This window comes from Ochotona princeps, chromosome 10 (genome assembly GCF_030435755.1).
Source record: "Ochotona princeps isolate mOchPri1 chromosome 10, mOchPri1.hap1, whole genome shotgun sequence".
Classification (NCBI taxonomy): Eukaryota; Metazoa; Chordata; class Mammalia; order Lagomorpha; family Ochotonidae; genus Ochotona; species Ochotona princeps.
Window position 1 is genome coordinate 15,505,234 of NC_080841.1, and position 20,470 is coordinate 15,525,703.

Consider the following 20,470-nt stretch of genomic DNA (forward strand, 5'->3'; position numbering starts at 1 on the left):
GTTTATGAGGAACTATGCTGTTGTAATGATATGGGAGAACTCAGTGTGTGTGGGGGGAGGGTTTTGGATGGGGTAGGGGAAATCCTAGGGCCTATGGAACTATATTATAAAATGATAATAAAAAATAGCAGAAGGAAGAAAAAAAGAACTTGCAGGCAGGTATTGCAGTGCAACTGCTTAAGCCACTGTTTAGAACACCCACATGCTGTATTAGAATGGTTTGAGACCTATAGCTCCACTCCAATGCAATTTGCTGTTAATGTACATGGGAGGCAGCACATGATGTTCTAAGCCCTTACGTCCTTGACACTCATGTGGGAGAAGTGGATGAAGTTCACGGCTCCTGACTGGCCTGGCCTAGGCTTGACTGTTGTTAGCATTTAGGGAGTAAATCAGCAGATGGATAATCTCTCTCTCTTTTTCTCTCTTCTCCAGTTTCTCTGCCTTTCAAATGAATACATCTTTAAAAAGAAAAAAAAAAAACCAAAAACGTTGACAGAGGTGGGGAAGAGGAATGCTTGAGTTGACCTGGAGATCCCTGAAGTGCTGTTTTCCTGGGGTGTAGACGTCTTGAAATGTGGGCTTTCAGGGCTAAGACTGGGAAGGGTGCCTTGGTCCCCTCCACTGGACCAGCTGGTCTCACCTAGCGCTGTGTCACACACACTGGACTGACAGCTTCCCTGAAGCCATGGTTGACAGCTCTACAGGTGGTGCAGAACTGAGAGGCCAGCACCAGGGTGGCGGGGAGCTGCTGTGGCCTGGCCTGGATTGCCACCCCACCTCCACCCCAAGTCTGAAGGAGCTGTTGGTGAGGTCGCTGCAGGCAGGATGAGTCATCATCCTGGGCAGCTCTGGGCACAGTAGGCTCAGCGATTATGTCGGGTTTTAAAATCATCCCTGCAGATGAACGCGATAGGCCCCAAGTCACAGCTTAAGACAGAAATAGACATTGTAGAACTTAGAGCCATCTTTGGGGCAGGTGGGCCTTTGGCTGTATGGCTTCAATGCTGCTGTCCATGCTTGCATCCTGGTTCATTGCACATGGCTCTGCCTCCAGACTCCAGGTTCCCACCCCTGCAGGTGCTGGGAGACAGCAGCCATGGCTCACCTAACTGGTTTCCCTGACATTCTGGAGGTGACTTGGATGACTAAATTAATTCCTAACTCTGGATTTTTGCCTGGCTCTAAGCATTGTGGCCTTTAGGCAGAGTGAACCAGTGGCTGGAAGCTGCGTTTCTGTGTCTCAGAACAGAGTCAGGGACCGGTGCTGTGGAGCAGCCGGTAAAGCCATTGCCTGCAAATGCCGGCATCCCATAAAGGTACTGGTTCAAGTCCCAGTTGTTCCATTTCCTATGCAGCTCCCTGCTAATGAGTGTGGGAAAGCAGCAGAGGACGGCTCAGGTGCTTGGACTCCTAAACCACTGTGGGAGAGCATAAGAAGTTTTCAGTTCCTGGTTTCTGCCTTGCCTACCCCTGGCCTCTGTGACCATTTGGGGTGAGCCAGTGGATGGATGATTCTCTCTCTCTCTAATCCCGACTTTCAGATAACTATTTTTAGAGGGAAACAAAACTCTGGTTGAAATAAATGTAAAGAAGACACCAACCTCCGTAGCTGTTACGTTTGTTTCAAGCCCAGCCTGTCGAGATGTCCTCAGGCTTGGACTTATGTGATGGCCAAGACCTCAGCTGGTGTTCATGAACATCCAGGACCAAGAGGAAAGCAGGGAGGCCCAAGAGGAGAGCAGGGATGGGCCCATGGTCTCCACTGCTGGTAGACATGTCTGTGGCTTGTGGCCAACCCTGCAGCTCGGGGTGTGGGAGGTGAGGAAGAGTCTGCCATTCTTGGTGGCTCAGCTTCTCGCTAGCCCCAGGGCACAGTAACCCAGAGAGTCTGTTCCTATTTGTCCCCAGCTGTGTCCCTGCAGCATCACCTCTTTTCTAGGAGAAAGGTCACTCACCATTCTCCCCTTCTTTCCTTAGGTAGCCAGCCAGGTGTTCAGGGCCCAGCAGCTCAGCTGGGAGACAGTTAAAGCCCCAGCATAGGTTCCTCCTCAACAAGGAAGGCTTCACTGCTAGGGACCTGAGCAGCTGGTGAGTAAGCTCCACACCAGGCCTGGGGGCTGCATCCTCCACTGACATACTTCTCCCTCTCCCCGGGGGCTGTTTCCTGCCTGTAGCTGAGGAGTCTCCTGGGGGAAGCAGGAGGCAGCCAAGTGGTCCCAGAGCCAGTGACACCCTTCCTCCTACCTTCTGAAGCAGCGAGATTCCCTAGCATTTGCGTCTGATACTACGGCCGCTTCGCTGGGGGTTGCGGGGCACGCTGGGGGAGGTGATGAGATCATACTACAGGGCCTTCCCTGGGCTCGGGGCACTTGTTCATGGGGAGCAGTGCAATGTGGACCAGCCAGAAATGACAGCAACTGCTGCCTCCCTACTCCCAAACCCTATCGTGGCCTTGAACTTGACTTCACTGTTTTCAATACATGCTCCTCTTCACATCTGGCTGTCTAAAGTCAACCTTTTTTTTCCCCCCTTCTTCTGGTTAACAGCCACAGGAACAACTGTGGAAGTAGATCATCCTCATTGCCAATCCCCCTCAAATGGAAAGTGAACAAATGAATGCAACTTCCTATCCCTGAGCCCACCCTCTCTCCCTGCAGGCCTGTCTTGGGAGGAGCTGAGTGCATCAGAGGACAGGAGAGCGTATCACAAGCCAGGAACACCTACCTGGTGACCTCAGAACACCGAGCAGCAGACCGAGTCCCGGCGCTATCCCTCCTTCCTGCCCACCTCCGGCCACAAACAGCAGAGACCTTCACTAGCCTCAGTGCTGTCTTTCTCCAGGTCAGTCACTCTCATCCAGAAATGTTTCAAATACCAAATTTGTGCATATCAACACCCGCCATGATGACACATCACAAGCATGAGCAAACTCAGGAACTGCCGCCTCCACCCCCACACACCTAAGATGTATAAAAGCCCAGTGCTGCACACCCTAGGCAGCCATGTCCCTCACATGGTCACCCTGCCATGTGGAAGTGGTCCTAGGCTGTCTCCCACCAGGAAGCAGCCCATCAGACTCCCTCTCATTTTCTCCCTTCTGCCAAGCTCTACTTGCTCTCTCCACAGCCTCCCTTGCTGAAATAAAGACCTGTAGCGTGACTTGTGTCTTGCTTTTGGGTTTACAGCTCAAAAAGCTAACACCCTCTCTCCTCAGTCCTCCCTCGTCCCTCGGGCCCTGCTGCCTAGGGCTGTCTTCATGAGAAGTAGGTGGGACCTTCTTTCACGGCCTGGGCCTGGCAACTGCTCATCAGACCAGGAGCTGGGGTGGCGCTGCATGGGGATAGAAATTTCCATTCTTTCCAGTTTCTCCTCTCATCTTCTCCTTGCCACCTCTGGTCACTGTCGCCGCTCCTGCCCACAGCAGGCTCTTGGGGGTGCACCCAGAGGCTCCTGGAAGGACAAGGGAAAGTAGGGGCCTCCCCTTTCCCCAACCCTCCCCAGTGCAGACTCTGCCGACTCCCAGCTCGGAGCTTCCACTCGCACAGCCAAGGTTCTTTGCCTTCTCTCCCTCCCTCCTTATTACTGTTGTTATTATCATTTATTTTTATTTTTTACAAAACAGGAGAAAAGAGTGAATGGGGCTGGGGGTGTAGGTGACACATTTCTCCACAAAGGTACAAAATCGCCGCTAGAAAGCCAGCTCCAGGGAGCTCGGGCTGTCGCTTCAGGGGGCGTCCCCGGGCCTCCCTGTCTGCACGTGTCCTGCAGGTCTGTCTTGTGGTGGGGGGCCATTGCTCCTGCTTTGAGGGTGGGTCTCAAGATGGGCAGGAGAGGCCTCCTTCAGTCCTTGCCCAGGATAGGGGAGAGCAAGCAACTGAGACTGTACAAGGGGAGAGGGAGCAAGGGGGGGGGCATCCTGCAAGGGGGTCACAGGCAAGGGACAGCCAAGCAGAGGACCAGGAGCCCTGGACCCCCAGATGAGCGGGCAGGCAGGGGGCAGGGAGGTTGGCCAGAGTCACTCCTGTCCAGGGGGAGGTTTCTGGGGCCATAGCTGCTGGGCCTCCAGTGTGCAGGGGTACCTGTGGCACTCCTCCCGGGGCCTCCAGCTCTGGCTGTGTCCCTTTTGGTTAGAAAGCGGTCCTGATTACGCCTCCGCCACCACCCAGAACAGGCTGGGCCTCAGGAGTTTTGAGACAATGGTGGTGAAAGAGGTGGTTGGCCTCCCTCCGAGCAGCCAGATGGCTTCCTACTGGGATTCCAGGGCAGAACCAGGGGCACGCTCACCACTCGCATGGATGGGCTGCCCCAGCCCCAGAAAGCCCAGGCTGGAAGGAGAGGCCGCGCGGCCACACCTCGCCTGGGCCGGCCTACGCCAAGATGGACTGTGAGTCCAGCTGCCAGCAAGAGAACAACCAGGGTCAGGGTGGCCATGAGCCCTGGCTGGTCCCCAAGGGCCCCACGGCAGGGTGTGGCCTCTGTAGTCCTGGCCCACACGCAGGCCAACTGGGTGTGGGCGTCAGCGAAGGCCACATGCAGGCAGGCCCAGTACTCGGTGGCCTGGAGCAGGCGGGTGATGTTGTAGCTGTGAGTGCCCCGGGGCAGGCGGGCTTGGGTACGGGTCCCCTGGGCCTGGAAGGAAGTGGCGCTGGACCAGGTGAGGTTGGTGGAGAGTGTGTTGGGAGGGGACACCCAGGAGAGCAGGATGTGATAGGGGTGGGTTTCCAGTACCCGGAGCTCCAGGCCCCGGCCGTCGTCCCCACCAGTCTGGAGTGGCGCACGGCTGACCACCACCCTGACTGTCTTAGTGTCAGCTCCCACCAGGTTCTGGGCCACGCAGGTGTACAGCCCCGCCTCTGCTGCTGTCACCCTCCGCAGCTCCAGGGTTCCCTCAGGGTACACGCGGTACCTCCCGCCCTTGTGGGCAGGTGTCAGTCGGACCCCGGCAGGTGTGACCCAGTAGATCTCGGGTTCCGGTTCAGCTACTGCCCTGCAGTGCAGTGTCTTGCTCTCGCCGTTGGCCATGTGGAGGCTGGAGGGGAAGCTGCGGGGGGAGATGAGGGGCAGGCAGCGGTCGGTCATCTCCCGGAAGGGCACCTCACGGACCGGGCGGCGCTGCAGGTCAGGCGGCTCTGCGCACAGGGTGGACTGCGGCTCGATGAAGCGCACACGGGTGCCCGTGGCGTTGGCCCAGCGGATGACGCAGTCGCAGCGGATGGGGTTACCATGGAGCCCCACCTCCTGCAGGCTGGGCAGGGACTCTACTGTCTGCTGGTGCAAGGCACTGAGGGCGTTGTTGTTAAGCATGAGCGTCTCCACATGGGGCAGGCGATGGAAGGCGCGGGGGTGGATGAAGGACAGTCGCGGGTTGTTGGTGACATCCAGCTTGGTCAGCTCTGGGAGGTTGACCAGGGCAAACTTGTCGATGGAGACCAGCTCCTCCATGTTGTTCAGCCCCAGCTCCTTAAGATGCAGCATGTTGGCGAAGTCTCCTGGCCCCACCCGCTGCAGCGGGTTCTTGTTCAGGTCCAGGAACTTGAGCCCTGGCACCTGCTCCAGCGCCCGCCGGGGCACCCGCGCCAGCAGGTTGTCGTAAAAGGAGAGACTCTCCAGGTTCTGCAGCCCCTCCAGCGCGTAGTCGGAGATCTCCCGCAGGTTCATGCCCGCCAGCACCAGGCTGCGCAGGTTGGCCAGTGGCCGGAAGTTCATGTCCAGGATGGCATCCACCTTGTTGCCCCCGATCATGAGGATCTCCAGGCTGGGCAGCATTTCGAACCAGCGACTGTCGATGGCCCTGAGCAGGTTGGAGTTGAGGTGCAGCCGCAGCAGGTTGCTGAGGCCTGCAAAAGCTCGGGGTGCGATGCGGTAGAGCTGGTTGTGGTTGAGATACAACTCCTGCAGGCTGGCCAGCCCCGCAAAGCTCTGGTCCTCCAGCCGTGTCAACTGGTTCTCTTCCAGGTGCAGGCTTAGCAGTTGGGGCAGGGACCGCAAGTCGCAGTCCTGGGCATTTGAAAAGCTGTTCTGGGACAGGTCCAGCTCCGTGAGATTGGCCAGGTAGGCAAGCTCACCCTGCTCCACCTGCATGATGCTGTTACTCTGCAGCAGCAGGGTCTGGGTCCCTGTGGGCAGTGCCGGTGGCACCGCCGTCAGGAACAGGTCATTACAGTCTACTGTGGCGGCCTCCCGGTAGGACGAGCGGGGCGTGTACCAGGGCCGGATCTGGCAGGTGCACTGTGGGGGACAGGGCACATGCCAGGGCACCATGGGTACAGCGGCAGTGGCACCGGCCACCCAGGCTAGCAGGAGAGGTGCCACTAGGAGCCCCATGGTGGAGGTGCAGGGCAGGGGACCATCCACAAGATGCACGCAGGGTCCTGCTCCTCGTGGTTTGCAGGTGAACCTCAGCAGCCCGGCCAGGGCCTGGGGAAGCACCTACTCATGGCAGCCATTCTACAAGGGGCCAGGGCGTCACCGCTTGCCCTCCTGTGTGCGGCTCCTCATCCTTGTCCACCGAGGCTGGGCCTGCCTGCTCATTGCCACTCCCTTTTGGGGATAGCCCTAGAAGAAGAAGACTAGAATTAGGGCGCTGGCAAGGGACACAGCTTTCCCCCCTCCTCCCGCATCCCTTATGGGACTCAAGATGCTTAAAGTGCTACAAGGGGCATGGCCAAGGCCAGAGCCAGGCCCCATCCTGTGGTCCTTAAGATAACTACTTACCCTCTGCCATGACCTGCTCAAGAGTGAGCCGCTAGAAACCACTGACAAAGATATAGGATAACTCTGAGAACGGGGTGTGTGCACACCTGGCTGTGTTTGCTCATGCTTTTATGTGTGTGTGAGGAGTGTGTGTGCTTGTCTTGCTCAGTTCTTCTGAGCCCAGACATGAGGTATGGATTCCCTAATCTCTCCCATGCCCTCCTTAGCTCTCTGGATAACTGGAGACCAAGAAGACAGCTCTGGGCTGCTCTGTGGCAGAGCAGGCAGGAGGTGGGAAGCGGCCAGTGTGCCAAGTGCAGCTTCCAGCATCTGAGATAGGCTCCAGGGCCCAGAGGGTTGACATTCAGATAGGTGGGAGGCCCTACCAGCCACCTGCTGTGGCTCTCCCAGTGTGTGTGTGTATGTGTGTGAGAGAGAGAGAGAGAGAGAGAGAGAGAGTCCTGCTTGAGTTTACCTCAACTTCCTCAGCCTGGAGACAGGCTCACCCTTTCCCAGCAGCCTGGCAGAGAGAGCTGCCTGGAGGCAGTGGGGTCCAGAAACCCACATCCGCCCTGTGGCTAGGACTTCTGTGAGAGGCCTGGCCACTTCTTCTGGCTTGTCTTGTGCACAGGTCTTTGGGGTTGATGTCCCTGACATGCCTCCTCTCTGCCTCCTGTCTCTTCATGGTCTCTCGGACAACTCCAGCTCCATTAAGTCCCAAGTCCAGTCACTTCCCATGACAGCTCCTCTGAAATCTCTCTCCCAGCTCTTGCTGGCCAAGGGGCGGCTTTGATCTTTTCCAGGGCCCATGCTCCCTGTGTCACAGCCCTGGCCACATCCCAGGGGGAGGCCTCCCTGACAAAAGAGCCGTCTCACAGGTGCACCCATAACGTTGGTCATGAATCCAGAGTTTACTGTAGGAACAAAATTCCAGGGACCCTTCCCGCAGGAAATCAGGCCCCCAACATCTTCCCCTTGACCAACCAGAATCAAAGCCACCATTCCTTCCTCCCTCCAAAGTACAGTGACAGGGGGAGGACACATGCCAGGGTCCAGGGGCACAGGGTTCTCTCTCTGGTTCCTGGGCCAGGATGTGCTGCCCTGGAGGATGGCCCCATCCTCCCATTTGCAAGATGGAAAAGACAAAAAACGGGGATGGGTAGGCTCTGTGCTGCCCACTCTGGCCTGGACTAACTCCAGGTAGATTCCTGAGGAAGCACAGGACACCTGCGAATGCCCACTATCACCTGGGACCCTTCGGGGACTCTGCAGGTCTGCCACCTGCTTGGCTCTGGCACCTGGTCTGCACAGTTAAGCATTCATATGCCAATTGGCACATGAAGAACCCGAAGAAACTTCTCTGTCTCCACATCTAAACTGAGCCTGCTGCGGCCTAGGGCACACCAGCTCCTCTGGCCCCCAGGTGAGCAGTCCTCGGCAGGGAGCTGCAGGAAACAGGAGCAGGCAGGTGCATCGCAGCCAGTCCGAGGTGCTCTTGCCTGGTCTCATTCCACCTTCAGGAAGTAGGTGTGCTAGGAGGGGAGCGGCTGCAGGCGGGGCACCCTCTCCCAGGCAGGAGAGTGCCTATTTATGCCCCACAACTTCCCACTCTGTGCCACAGCTATTTCTGAAGGTGGAAAAAGCAACCGTGGTTCCAAAGGCACAGAGGTTTTGCATAGGGGTGTGAGTGCTGGCATGCAAACTGAGGGCAAACAAACACATGTGTATGTAGGCCTACATACTTGCACACGTGTGCCAGGGGAGGCCCAGGGAACCCAGCCATCCAAGACAGTGATGGGGTGGCAAGGGGATAATTGTAGTACAGAATAGGACAGGAGAAAGCAATGGACAAGCTCAGATCCCAAGTGGTCCCCTGTCACAGAACTGGAGTGAAGGTTGAGGTCCCACCACAGTCCCATCCAGTGGCCACAAATTCCTGTCTGGCATCTGGCACGAGTCAGCAGGCCAAATAGGCCAGGACCCACGTCCCCACTGCCAGAACCACCTGGGAAAAGCCATGGGCCTGTTCTGCAGATCTGTTTCCTGCTGCCTAAGATAAGGCTGCCAGGATACCCACGCCACACAGCTCCACCAATGAGCCTTGCTTCTAGCTCAGGCTGCTTCTTAGGGTGAGAGCTGGGGCAGGGCTGGGGATAGGGTGGCAGCTCACCAACTCCAGGACTTGTTAGGGGACAGTAGCCCCACCAGCCCACACAAAGCTTTTCCACTGCATTGCCCACAGTGGGGGAGAGAAGGGTGAGGCAGGCAACATGGCCCCATATTTAGGGTACCGTGATGGGGCTGGGTGTTGGGTCAGGAATGCCTGGATCACATGGCTGAGTGCCCGGGTTCCAGTTCTGGCTCTCCTGATTCCAGCTTCCTGCTGGTGTCCACCCTGGGGAGTAAGCAAGGGATGGCTCAAACAGTTGGGTCCCTGCCACCCACGTGGGAGACTTGGATGCGGCTCTCGACTCCCAGTTTTGCTTGGGCTCAGTCCCTGCTGTTGTGGGTTTTGGAGGAGAGGGCTGGTGAATGTGAGATCTCTGTGTCTTCATCTTCATCACCATCATCATCAAAGAATGCCATGCTGGCTGGGAAGCAAAAACAACTAAGGGAGCCCATGTGAGCAGACAGGTGATGGCTAGAGAGGAGGCAGTGGGCCCCTGCTTCTCTCTCTTCCCTCAAACATTTGTTCTAAGAGTTGCATGAACACTCCACTAAGAGAATCAAGAAACCACTAAATCCCAAGCTGAGAGGCCAGCCTTATAGCACAGCACGTTAAGCTGCCATCTGCAATGCTGGCAACCCAGATGGGTGCTGACTTGAGTCCCAGCTGATCCAGCTCTCTGCTTACAGCCTAGGAAAGCAGCAGAGGATAGTTCCAGTCCTTGGGTCACTGCCAACTACATGGAAGTCCTGGATGGAGTTTTCAGGCTACTGGCTTTGGCCTAGCCCAGCCCTGGCCATTACAGTTATTAGGGAAGTGAACCAGCAGATGGAAGATATCTCTCTGTCTCCTCCTCTTTTTTCTGTGGCATGTAAGTAAATCTTACAAAACAAACAAAAACAAAGACAACAACAAAGATGAGGGCAAGTACGCTGCTCTATTTCCAATCCAACTCCCAGAAAAATCAGTGGAGGATGGACCAAGTGCTTGAGCCCCTGCATCCATATGAGAGACCTGGAAGAAGCTCCTGGCCTCGGCCCAGTCCTGGCCGTTGTGGGGACTGAATCAGAGAGTGGAGGATCTTTCTGTCTCTCCCTCTCTGTAGCTTTTTCTTCTTTGTTGTTAAGATTTATTTATTCTTATTGGAAAGGCAGATTTACAGAGAGAAGGAGAGACAGAAAGAAAGATCTTTTGTCCACTGGTTCACTCCCCAAATGGCCTCAATGGCCAGAGTTGAGCCAATCCAAAGCCAGGACTCAGGAACTTCCTCTGGGTCTCCCACACGGGTGCAGGGTCCCAAGGCTTTGATTGTCCTCGACTGCTTTCCCAGGCCACAAGCAGGGAGCTGGGTGGGAAGTGGAGCACCTGGGATCAAACTGGTGCCCACATGGTCTGTGGAAGGTGAGGATTAGCCTGTTGAGCCATGGTATTGCCCCATGTAGGTAGCTATTTCAAATAAACAAATCTTTATTTAAAAAACAGAACTGAAGTCTTCTGGCGGTGGGGGGAGTTGCCTTTCCTGCCTACCCCAGGCAGCTTCCATCACCTTCACCTACCCTGGCTGGGTTACATTAGTGAGGCAGCCAGGCCCAGCTCTGGGCTTGGAACTCCAGAGAGAGGGCACAGCTGCTGGCATGTGCTCATGTTGCCCTCTCTGACTCTAGAGCTGGGCTAGGCACATAGCCCTTTGCAGGAGGCAGCTGGAAGCTGCCTGCTCATGCATTGTGGCTGTGAGCGCCGTGTTGCCTCTGGCAGCTGTAGGGGAGCTGGGTTAGCTGGCCTTCCACAGCAGCCTCCTGGGTAAGCGGCAGCCTGGCCTATCGTAGGCACCTGTCTCCTGCCCACTGGGGTTCAGGCTCTTGGTGACAGGGAAGATGTCTTACAGACTTCCTGTGTCCCCTGAGAGCTGGGGTAGGACTAAGCACATGGGGCGGGGGGCCTGGGAGTGGACATCCATAGTAACACATGGCTCACACATACATCCTACAGGGTCCTCCCATCAACCCCTAAGGAAACATATGGCTTCCTTGGCCTTGGCAAGGGGAAGGCACAGCTCTGTGTGGTGGGGCCAGGATGTCAATCTAGGGCCTCTGACCTAGTCCAGCCAATGCAGATTAATGCCTAACACTCAGGAGCCAGCTCCTCCCTGCACCCTGTAGACGTGGCTCCTCCCCCTCCACCACCTCAGGCTTGGGACCCTCAGATTCTGTTTCTCTGAGGGGATGGTTGGGCTTGGGAACAGTCAGGATGTGTGGTACCTGTGTGGTACAACAACCGTCCAACTGCTCTGTGGTCAGCCATGTGGGCGTCTGGAACAGGAGCCAGAAAGTCCCAGGAAGCAGAATTTGGGAGAACAATTCAGTTGTTTCCTCCACGAGCAAGGTTTTCTCTGGGAAAGATTGGCTCTATGACCTGTCTCCCCAAGGCAGCTTCCCTGGATTTAGCAGAAAGCATGGACTTTATTCCCCCTCTCTTTTATAGATTAATTTATTTTTATTGGAAAGGCAGATATACAGAGAGAAGGAGATACAGAGAGAAAGAATTTCAGTCACACTGGTTCACTCTCCAAATGGCCACAATGGCCAGAGCTGAGCTGATCCATAAGCCAGAAGCCTGGAGCTTCTTTCTGGTCTCTTACACGGGTCCAGGATCCCAAGGCTTTGGGCCATCCTTGACTGCTTTCCCAGACCACATGCAGGGAGATGAATGGGAAGTGGAGCAGCAGGGATTAGAACCGGATCCCATATGGGATCCCGGTGTATAAAAGGCGAGGATTTTAGCCACAGGCTACCAGGCCATATCCCCCTCTTTTAAGCTACAGGCCTTTGGCAAAGCTCTGGGGAGACAGCTGGAGGCAGCTGTGGTCTGTGTCAGGGTCACCCTCTCTCCCTTCCTTCAGGGTTCAGTCCCTGTGCCCACAGCAGTGCCTCTCCCTCCCCTCCTCTTCCTCTCTGCCCCAGCAGCTCCATCCAGCCCCAGGGACAGAGGGTCAGGAGGGAGGACGGCAGGTGGTGATCGATGGGCCAGCCTTGGTGAGCAGTGCCAGGTCCCCCTGAGCCACGGAGACAGATGGGCAGCATAATTGAGTGGAGCTTTGATAAACTCCGGCTGCCTGCCCAGCACCCAAGCTGGGGCTGCAAGGGCTGCAGGGAGCGGAGCGGCTGCCATCTGTGCATGGTGCTCCAGCGTCTTCCACCCACCTATGCCCAGTCACACCCCCCTCCCCAGCCCTTCCTCAACCAGAGTCAGAGTTCCAGAAATCCTGAGCTCAGGTCCCGTTCTGGGTGACCTTAGCAGACACGGACCTTCGATGTCTCCTGTTCCTTGGCTGGGAAAATAAGGATTAACAGTGCCCGCAGAATCATGGCCACCCTGCTTCTCTCACCTTCCCATGCAACCTGCCAGCTGCATGCATGCAGGGGAGAACACAGGCGAGACAGACTTATACCCTTGTGGATGCTGGCAGAGCCACTACACTGCTCTTACCACGGGGCTCCAGGGGTCCCCCCAAGTTAGCATCCAGTTGCCTATCGACTGACCGCTGTCCTGTTCAGGAGCAGGTGGCGGTTGGAACCCCAAATTCTCTTCATTCTTCCCCTGATTTCAGAGCGGGCTTCTTGGGGCAAAGGGGCCAGGCGTTACCAGAGATTCTTCCAGATTTTACCACACAGAATCTTTAGGTCTGTTCTAGAGCTTTCTGTATGTGGAATCTGCTCCAGGCCTTAGGGCCAGCTATGGCTGCAGAGCTCACCACTGATGTCCAGGGGGCAGGAGGACAGCTAGGAGACCGCCTGGTCCTGTGTACCACAGAGTTCTGGGGCCCCAGGATGGAGGGGGTGCCAAGAAGGAGGGACCTATGGCCAACGGCATCTGTGCTATATCCCTCTGGCCTTCAAGGCCAATTTCCCTGCTGGGTCACTCCTCGGTTCCCAGCCCGTAGCCGGCCTTGCCAGGGCAGGTTGGTGCTCCTGCTCCCATGTGCACTGTGAGCACACCCCAGAGCCTGCCACCAGGGCCCTACTTCCTGGTACAGGACAGTTCCAGGCTCATGTGCAGCAGAGGCCCCCAGCATGGGACATGACTGATGGAGAACAGCCAGCTCCAGTGTCCCCTGGCCTGGGGGAGTGGCTTCTCTCTTCTCCAGAAGCTGCCCCTGGTAGGCTCAGGGGAGCTCTTCTCAGAGAAGTTCTTCCACCCCAGCCCTGAACAATGGCTCACTGCAGGAGGAAGAAGCCCAAGTCTAGTCCTGGAATTCCTGTCCAGTGGCCCCATAGGGAGGTCCTGCCCTGCCCTGACTGGAGCAGCTCTCACTCTGAGCAAGCCCACAGCATCCTATGGATCCCGCAGGGTGGAAGATGGAGCGAGGGATTCATGATTTGGGGGCTTCTGGGGTGCTGACAGGCAGGGACGACATCAGCTGAGACCCAAGAGATGGACAGGAATCCACAGACACCAGAGGCTGGAGAGGGACTTCCTGGTCAGGGCCTGGCATGTGCAAAGGCCCAGGAGCAGCTAAGAGTGGTGCTTGTGTCTCTGAAGTCCTCCCTCCCCCCTCTGCCCTGGCTCTTTCCCCTGGCTCCCAGGATCCACTGTGTTTTGAGGGGGAGGGTGCTGAAGCCTGGATTCCCTAGGAAGGGGGGGGGCTGTGTGTGGGAACGGAGGAAGAGCCAAGCTGGTGAGAAAGGCTGGGGCCCCTTCGGATGGAAAAGGAAAATGAGACCAGAATGAGAAGCGATGAAGCAGAGAGAGAAGGGACTCATTTCATCAGCAGGTTTGCCGGATGAGGCGGGGACATAAATCAGCTGGTGGTGGCGCGCTGGCGAGCTCTGGGCATGGCACCTCCTCCCTTGGGCAGGCCCAGATAAATGGCTGCAGCTGGGGCTTCGCTGCGCGCTTGCCTCAGGCTTTCCTTCCTGAAGCAGCCATGAGCGCCTGTTTGGCTCAGCCACCTCCTCCCACATTCTCCACACCCCACTGGCCTCTCCTGGGGCAGGGAGGTCAGGTCGCTGTGGGGAGCACGCTCTCCTGCGGCATGGCAGGAGTGAGACTGGGTTCAGGTCCCAGCTTGAGGATGGATTTTGGATCAGGTCCTCCTGTTTCTTTAGGCCTTGGGCTCCTCCTCTGTATTTGGATACAGGTGGGGTGGCCTTGAACAAAGGCCTTCAAACTGTGCACACCTGCCACAAATGCAGATCCTTAGGCCTGCCCCAGCGCTCCTGGACAGGACACGGAGGATGCAGCCTCGTAACAACTGGCTCTGACCAACGCTCTGACCTGATGCTGCGGGGCTCATCTCCGAGGGCCCCTGCTGCTTCTATAGACCAACGGTGGCCACATCTAGGGTTCTGAGGTTTTAAAGGCTATGTGTATCTGATGAACAACTTCTGTGACCCTGGCAGACTGGACTCAATGACCCCTGACCCTGCCACCTCCTCCATCCCAGCCATCAGGAAGCTCTGTCATATAAGCATGGATGTATGTACCCCATGTGTGTGCACATGTGATAACTCAGAGGGGTACAGTACGGGGAGGGCAGATGCAAACCCCCAGACTTAAGGAAAAGAGCAACACTTGTGAGAAAAGGGAGAGCCAGTTGTCAGCAAGCACCAGGAGTGGCACGGACTCAGAGAGAGCATGCCTGGGCAGCTGGGGCCTGAGAGGAAGTCTGTTCTGAAATCAGGACAACTGGATGCTATATGCACCTGACACACTGAATGCATCTCTAAGACCAACAGAGGTAGGCACCAGGAACAAAGACCCCAGGACAGAAACCCGCACGGAGTGGGCTTCCCTGAGTAGGGTGTGATTGGTGAAGGCTGCAGGTGGCACAGAACAGCATGGCTGTGAGTTGCAGGCAGAGGGAGCTGCCCGATGCGGCATGAACAGTGAGAGCTGGCACAGCCAGGAGCTAATAGGACCAGCGTCACCTTGCACTTACAGCTCTGCCACAGCTACAATCCTGTGCCAGCTGTGGGGGGTCTCAGGCGTCCCCCATCACATGTTGGAAACACAAGCCCCGTAGAGCAGCAGCAGGGGTGGGCTGCCTGGAAGGCGTTCACATCGGGAGTGAATAAATGCTGTTCATAAAGTAAGGACGGGTTAGTCCTTCTGCTTTCCATCATCTGCCCCCCTGGAACCAAAAGCAGCCCTCCCCACAAGCTGAGTACTGCCTGAGCCAGGTCCTGGACAGCAGTGGCCACTGGGAGGCTCCCAGTAATACGGGATGCGGAAGGGAGTGGTCCTGTTGTACAGATAGGAGAGGTGAGGCAGCCTGGGACACACTCAGCTGATGCTATAGTCCCTGTTCTGCTTCCTGACTCACACCAGCCTCGCCCAACCCCACCACCCAGCCCGGCTCTCCACCTTCCTCCATCCCAGTGATGCGGGGACACTTCCAGCTGACTTGTCCTTCAACACGCTCTCTCTGGCCTGGGCCAACTCAAAAGGAAGCAGCTGGGCCTTGGCCCATGCTCAGCAGCCCTTGGAAGGAGGCCCCGTGTGGTGGGGCTCCCCTCCCCCATACCCACTCCTGGCTTCTGGGCTCTGGGGAGCCACTGGCTTCCAGGGCTCCTGAGCCTGGCGGAAGGAAAAACTTCATGGCGGATCAATAGGAGGCATGATTCAGTGACTGCGGCAAGCACAAAGGCAGGCAGGTTAAATCAATATTTAGAGGCTGCAAAATTAAACTAATTAAGAGCTCACTTTAATGATTTTTTACTGTCTGGGAATAAAAAAGATGAAAAGCCCACCTATATTTCATGATTCAACTTTAGTAGCCTGTAATAAGATGGGAAGAGCAGAGAATGAAAAATGCTCGCAGCTTGCGCTATACTCTCCAGGGCAGGAGACTGGGGTGGCGGGGGTGGGGGACACCGCGTGCTTGGTGACAGGGACAAAGAGCAGAGGTGACAGAGCAAGGACACACGTGGAATGTTCAAGAAGGCCGAAGGCCACAGGACACACACACACGCACACACAATGTTCCAGAAGGCCAGCAGGACATACCACACATGGAGAATGTTCATGAAGGCCACAGGACAGGCAGGCAGATACACACACACACACACACACCCCGTTCCAGAAGGCCACCAGGACACGGAATGTTCCAGAAGCCCAGGAGGACACACCACACATGGAGAATGTTCAAGAAGGCCACAGGACACACACACACACACACACACTGTTCCAGAAGGCCACCAGGACACATGTAGAATGTCCTAGAATGTCACCAGCTTAGGAGTCAGGACCATTAGGGGCTGATTAGTGTCCTCTCCCAAATAGTCATCAAACTCCTAACCCACAGTTACCTGTGAACTTGAACTTCAAGTGAGGCCAGGGAAGTCCCAGGCAGCATGACACCAACACATAGGGGGAGGCTGGGCGATAACCAAGTGGGAAGTGTGAGCCCAGAACATGGAAGCTGGCAACAGGCAGGAGAGGGCACCCTCCGCAGGTCTCAGGGAAGAGAGCTCCACACTAGGCCTCCAAATCCTACAGAAAGTATCTGGTTTGAAGCTTCCCCATGTGGGGGACCCATCACGGGGATCCTGGGTTAAGGGCGCCACCCGTGCAAGCTTGGGCAAGAAGTTCACCCTCTGAGCTGCAGGGTTCTCTTGTCAAAGTGGGGATAAGACTGGCACCTTCTATCTTCTTTATCCAGATGCTTTGAGCAAGTGAACCTTGAGCCCTAAGTGCTATTCAAGTCACCCTGGGCATGAGGCTGAGCTGAGGAGCGTGTGTGCAGGAGCTGGGGGAGGGGTTACTGGCACTGCCCAGACATGGCATGGCCCTGAGGAGGATCCCTCAGGGACACGGGCTGCATGGGAGGCCGCTGTCTCATCTGTCCTCAGCAGGTTCGATTTGCAGCCCACTTGACCCTGGCTTTCCAGCTGTGAGATGAAAGGGTAGGCATTTTTACGCCTCATTCTCTGGGCTTTGATCTGGGGACTTAAAAAATGGAGGCGCTCAGCAGCTCCAGCCTTGTTCTCATCGTTAAACTCCTCACGGAGAAGACTGGTCAGGGCTTGGCTCCCCTGGACTCCCTGCTGCCTAGGTTACAGGAAGCAGGGTGGGTGGGACTGGGAACTGGAAGTCACTCAGGCAGCAAAGGGTTTCCATCAATCAATCATGCCGTGGTGGCTGCCTTTCCCAGCTCAGCTGGTTCCTATAGTGTCTATCTCCAAGAAATTTTCTGGAGCCTGGCACAGTAGCCTAGTGGCTAAAGCCCTTGCCTTACATGCACCTGGATCCCATGTGGGTGCGGGTTCGTGTCCCAGCTGTTCCACTTCCCTCCCTGCTCCCTGCTTGTGGCCTGGGAAGGCAGTAGAGGACAGCACAAAGCCTTGGGACCCTGCACCCGTGTGGGAGACCAGAAAGAAGCTCCAGGCTTCTGGCTTATGGATCAGCTCAGCTCTGGCCATTGTGGCCATTTGGAGACTGAACCAGTGGATGGAAAATCTTGCTGTTTCTCCTTCTCTCTGTAAGCCTGCCTTTCCAATAAAAATAAATAAAATCTTCATGAAATTAATTTTCTGAACCTTGCACTGGTACTGTATCCTGGGGCCTTGAGAAGCAGCTTAGCATGCACCTGCTGCTTCCTCCAGGGTTTGGAGAATGTTCTCAGGTGGCACCCAGCAGCATCGAGTGGTTCCCAGTGGCAGGGGCCCTGACATGTGACAATGAACACTCTTCCCTGACAGGCCTCACAGTGGCCAGTGAGCTCCTGAGGCCACATCACCCACCAGCCACACAGCCAGGAAGGCCATGGTCAGCTGCCACCTGCACCATCCTTAGCTGCGAGCACCAGCTGCCTTCACAACAGCCCCTGGCGCTCCTGCCCACAACTTCCCCATCTCTCCCATCCACGGCCCCCACCCTGGGGGTCCGAAGGACCTCTGTTCTGCTGCTGGGAGATGTACAGGAGGTCACGAGCACCGAAGGGGTGGGTTCACATGCAGCTGTAACCCAGACATGTGATGCCCCATGCAGAGGAAGGCCCCGGGGGTGGGAGGGTCAGCAGGGGACAGGCCTGGGTGTGGTCAGGAGGACTCTGTATTCTGCCTTGGGCATAGGCAGAAGTGATAACTCATTTGACTACCCTGAGCCCCAAGCTTTCCAACCCTGGATGCACCATATGCTCATGTAGGAATCTTGAACCCACTGTCCCCTCCAGGGCTGTTAATGACCAATCTCTGTGGCTGGAACCGAGCATGTCATCCAAGAGGAATTGGCCAGAACTTCTTCGTGCATGAATTTGATATCCAAAGATAAGACTGCTGCAAAACATGGATCCCCATGGACACTGATGTTCAAGTACACAGCAAGCAGCTACCAATGTCTGCAACTGACTGTGGACACAAATGAAGCGGAGGAAGGCACGGCTGAGCAGTCTGGCAGAGGGTTTGAGAGACTCTGGGTAGGACACGACTGCTTGCTAGCGGTCAGTTCCTGATAGCTGTGCTGGGAGTTGGGAATTTCTCATCCTAAACAATTATGGGGAAAACCCTCCAAGGTAAGCGGTTTTGCATGTGAAGCCAGGGCCGAGGCAGTGCCCTGCAGGGAGCACCAGCATGCAAGCTTGTCTTTCCCGCACCTTGCATTCAAGAAGGCATGTGCTCCCTCTCCCCAGCTCTGTCCCATGGCTTCCCATGCCTGCTCAGCTGGTGGCACACACCGCCAAGTGTATTTGTACAGTGTCAGGGGACATGGAAGGAGCAGCCCTGGGGCATTCCTGGAGCCCAGATGGCTGCGCTGGAGGTTGGGCCTGCAGCCTGCTGTAGCCGTCACAGCCTTGGCCAGTCCTGTTGTGTGTCAAGTGCCCCCCAAATCTCTTGTGCCTTAAGGTCATGGCTCAGCATTTGGAGCAACGATGAGATCCTGGTACCAGAGCCAAGGATGGCAGAACACGTGACTGTGTGTGTGCCTGTGCAAGGCCAGTACAGGGAGGAAGGGCTGGGCCCGGCCTCATCGGTATGCTCTCCCACGCCCGTGCGCCCTGCCGGGGAAGTGCCATGGCAACACGGAGCTCTTGAAGCACCGGAGCTTGTGCTGCCACCACCGAGCAGCATCAGGCAATTTAATTAAGGAGCTGGCAGCAGACAAACTTTGTGAGTTAAAGGCATTTTATTAAATCCCATTGTATTATGTAGCTCAGCTCCCCCAGGAGCTTCGGAGCTGGGAGAACAGAGAGAATTGGCTGGGGCTTTTTGCCTTTCCGTCCTTGCGTTCTCTGGTCTCCCTCCTGCTCTGGAAGAGTGTCACGAGCTTAGAGGCCCCGGATGTGACTGCCTGCTCCCCTCCAGCCCAGGGCTACTACCCTGGTCTTAACGCCATGTGCTGATCACAGTCCAGGGTCACACGTGAGCTCAGGGCCAGCACTGAGCCCAGCACTTCCCTGCTTTGTCCTGGGGGATCCCCCATCCCACCCACATGTGAACACCTGATATTCCCACTTTATAGAGAAGGAAACTGAGGTTGATGGTCCTATTAGCAGCACACAGTAGAGAAGGCGGCCCTGACTGGCGGCCACAGGGAGCATTTCAGGACCACATCCAGGGCGGGCGGTAAGGCCCATGTAGTCAGGCAAGCTCAGCTGTTGCCTTGGGCGGTGCTTCCTGTGTGAGCAAGCAAGGAAGGGAGCACAGAGAGGCCCACTGCCCGCCATGCTCTCAGCCTAGCCTGCTGGGAAGGGCCCAGTGCCCTGCGTGCCAGTGTCAGGGCCCTGCTCGGCAGGGGGTGGGATATACTGCAGCCTACAAACACCCCTGAGCATCCTGGAGACTAGACTGGCATCTGCCTCCAGTCCTGTACGTGGGCAGTGTCTTGGATTGAGTCTGCTCGACTCTGAAATGGGGCAGTGACAGAGAGAAGGCAGCGGGTTCCACAAAGGGCTCACTTCATACCATAGAGCTGTAGCGACTCTATGATATGATCCCCACCATGAAGATGAGGAAATGAGCCCAGCTCATACAGCCACAAAGAGGCGAGAGTAGGCACTCTGAACAATCACATAATACAATGAGAACACAACCACCTCCACACACGTCAGATACACAGCACACATGCATCCCAGTAGGCACAAAGACATACATGTACACACACACATTCAACATATATTTGCACACTTTAGAAAGTTTATGGAAATGAATATTTTATATATATATATATATATATATATATATATATATATATATATATAAAAAACCCTATTCATAGCTTTCAAAAATCTTGTGCCAAAAAAAATTTCCTTTCATTCCATTTTTCCCTGGGCTCTTGGGAGCACCCCATCACCATGCATACAGGCCTGTGCAGGTGCACACATATGTGTGATCACATGTGGACGTGTTAACAGCTTTCAGATGCAGCTGACATCCCATACATCCACTGCCACCTCACACACTGCATTTGCCACGTTTGTGGTCTATTTCAGCTTCTGGAATGAGGTGTAGCAGCTTAGAAGCAGCAGCAAGATCTGCCTCAGTTCTGGAGGCTGGCGTGGGGGTCCACGGTCATAGGACTAAGAGATCTGGTGCCTGCGGAGGGCCACATCCTGGTGGCTATAGACGGGGCCATCTCCCCCTTGTGTCCTCTCAGGGGGGGTGGGCAGAC

General features: G+C 56.0%; 2 protein-coding genes across 5 annotated transcripts in view; one reads left to right on the forward strand and one right to left on the reverse strand.

Moving 5' to 3' along the window:
* Positions 1-2,672, forward strand: part of MDM4 (MDM4 regulator of p53) — an 88,949-nt gene extending 86,277 nt beyond the window's left edge. For all 4 annotated transcript variants that reach the window (XR_009246140.1, XR_009246142.1, XM_058669059.1 and 1 more), the window contains one exon: positions 2,550-2,672. Coding sequence is in view for 2 of the 4 variants with exons in the window: in XM_058669059.1 (XP_058525042.1) it covers positions 2,550-2,611 (62 nt within the window). In the remaining 2 variants the exon portion in view is untranslated. The remainder of the gene's footprint in view (positions 1-2,549) is intronic.
* Positions 2,673-3,576: 904 nt separating this feature from the next.
* LRRN2 (leucine rich repeat neuronal 2) overlaps positions 3,577-20,470 on the reverse strand; it is a 53,962-nt gene continuing 37,068 nt past the window's right edge. The window contains exon 2 of the mRNA XM_004578726.2: positions 3,577-6,558. Coding sequence (XP_004578783.2) covers positions 4,183-6,327 — 2,145 coding nt within the window. The 5' untranslated portion in view covers positions 6,328-6,558 and the 3' untranslated portion in view covers positions 3,577-4,182. The remainder of the gene's footprint in view (positions 6,559-20,470) is intronic.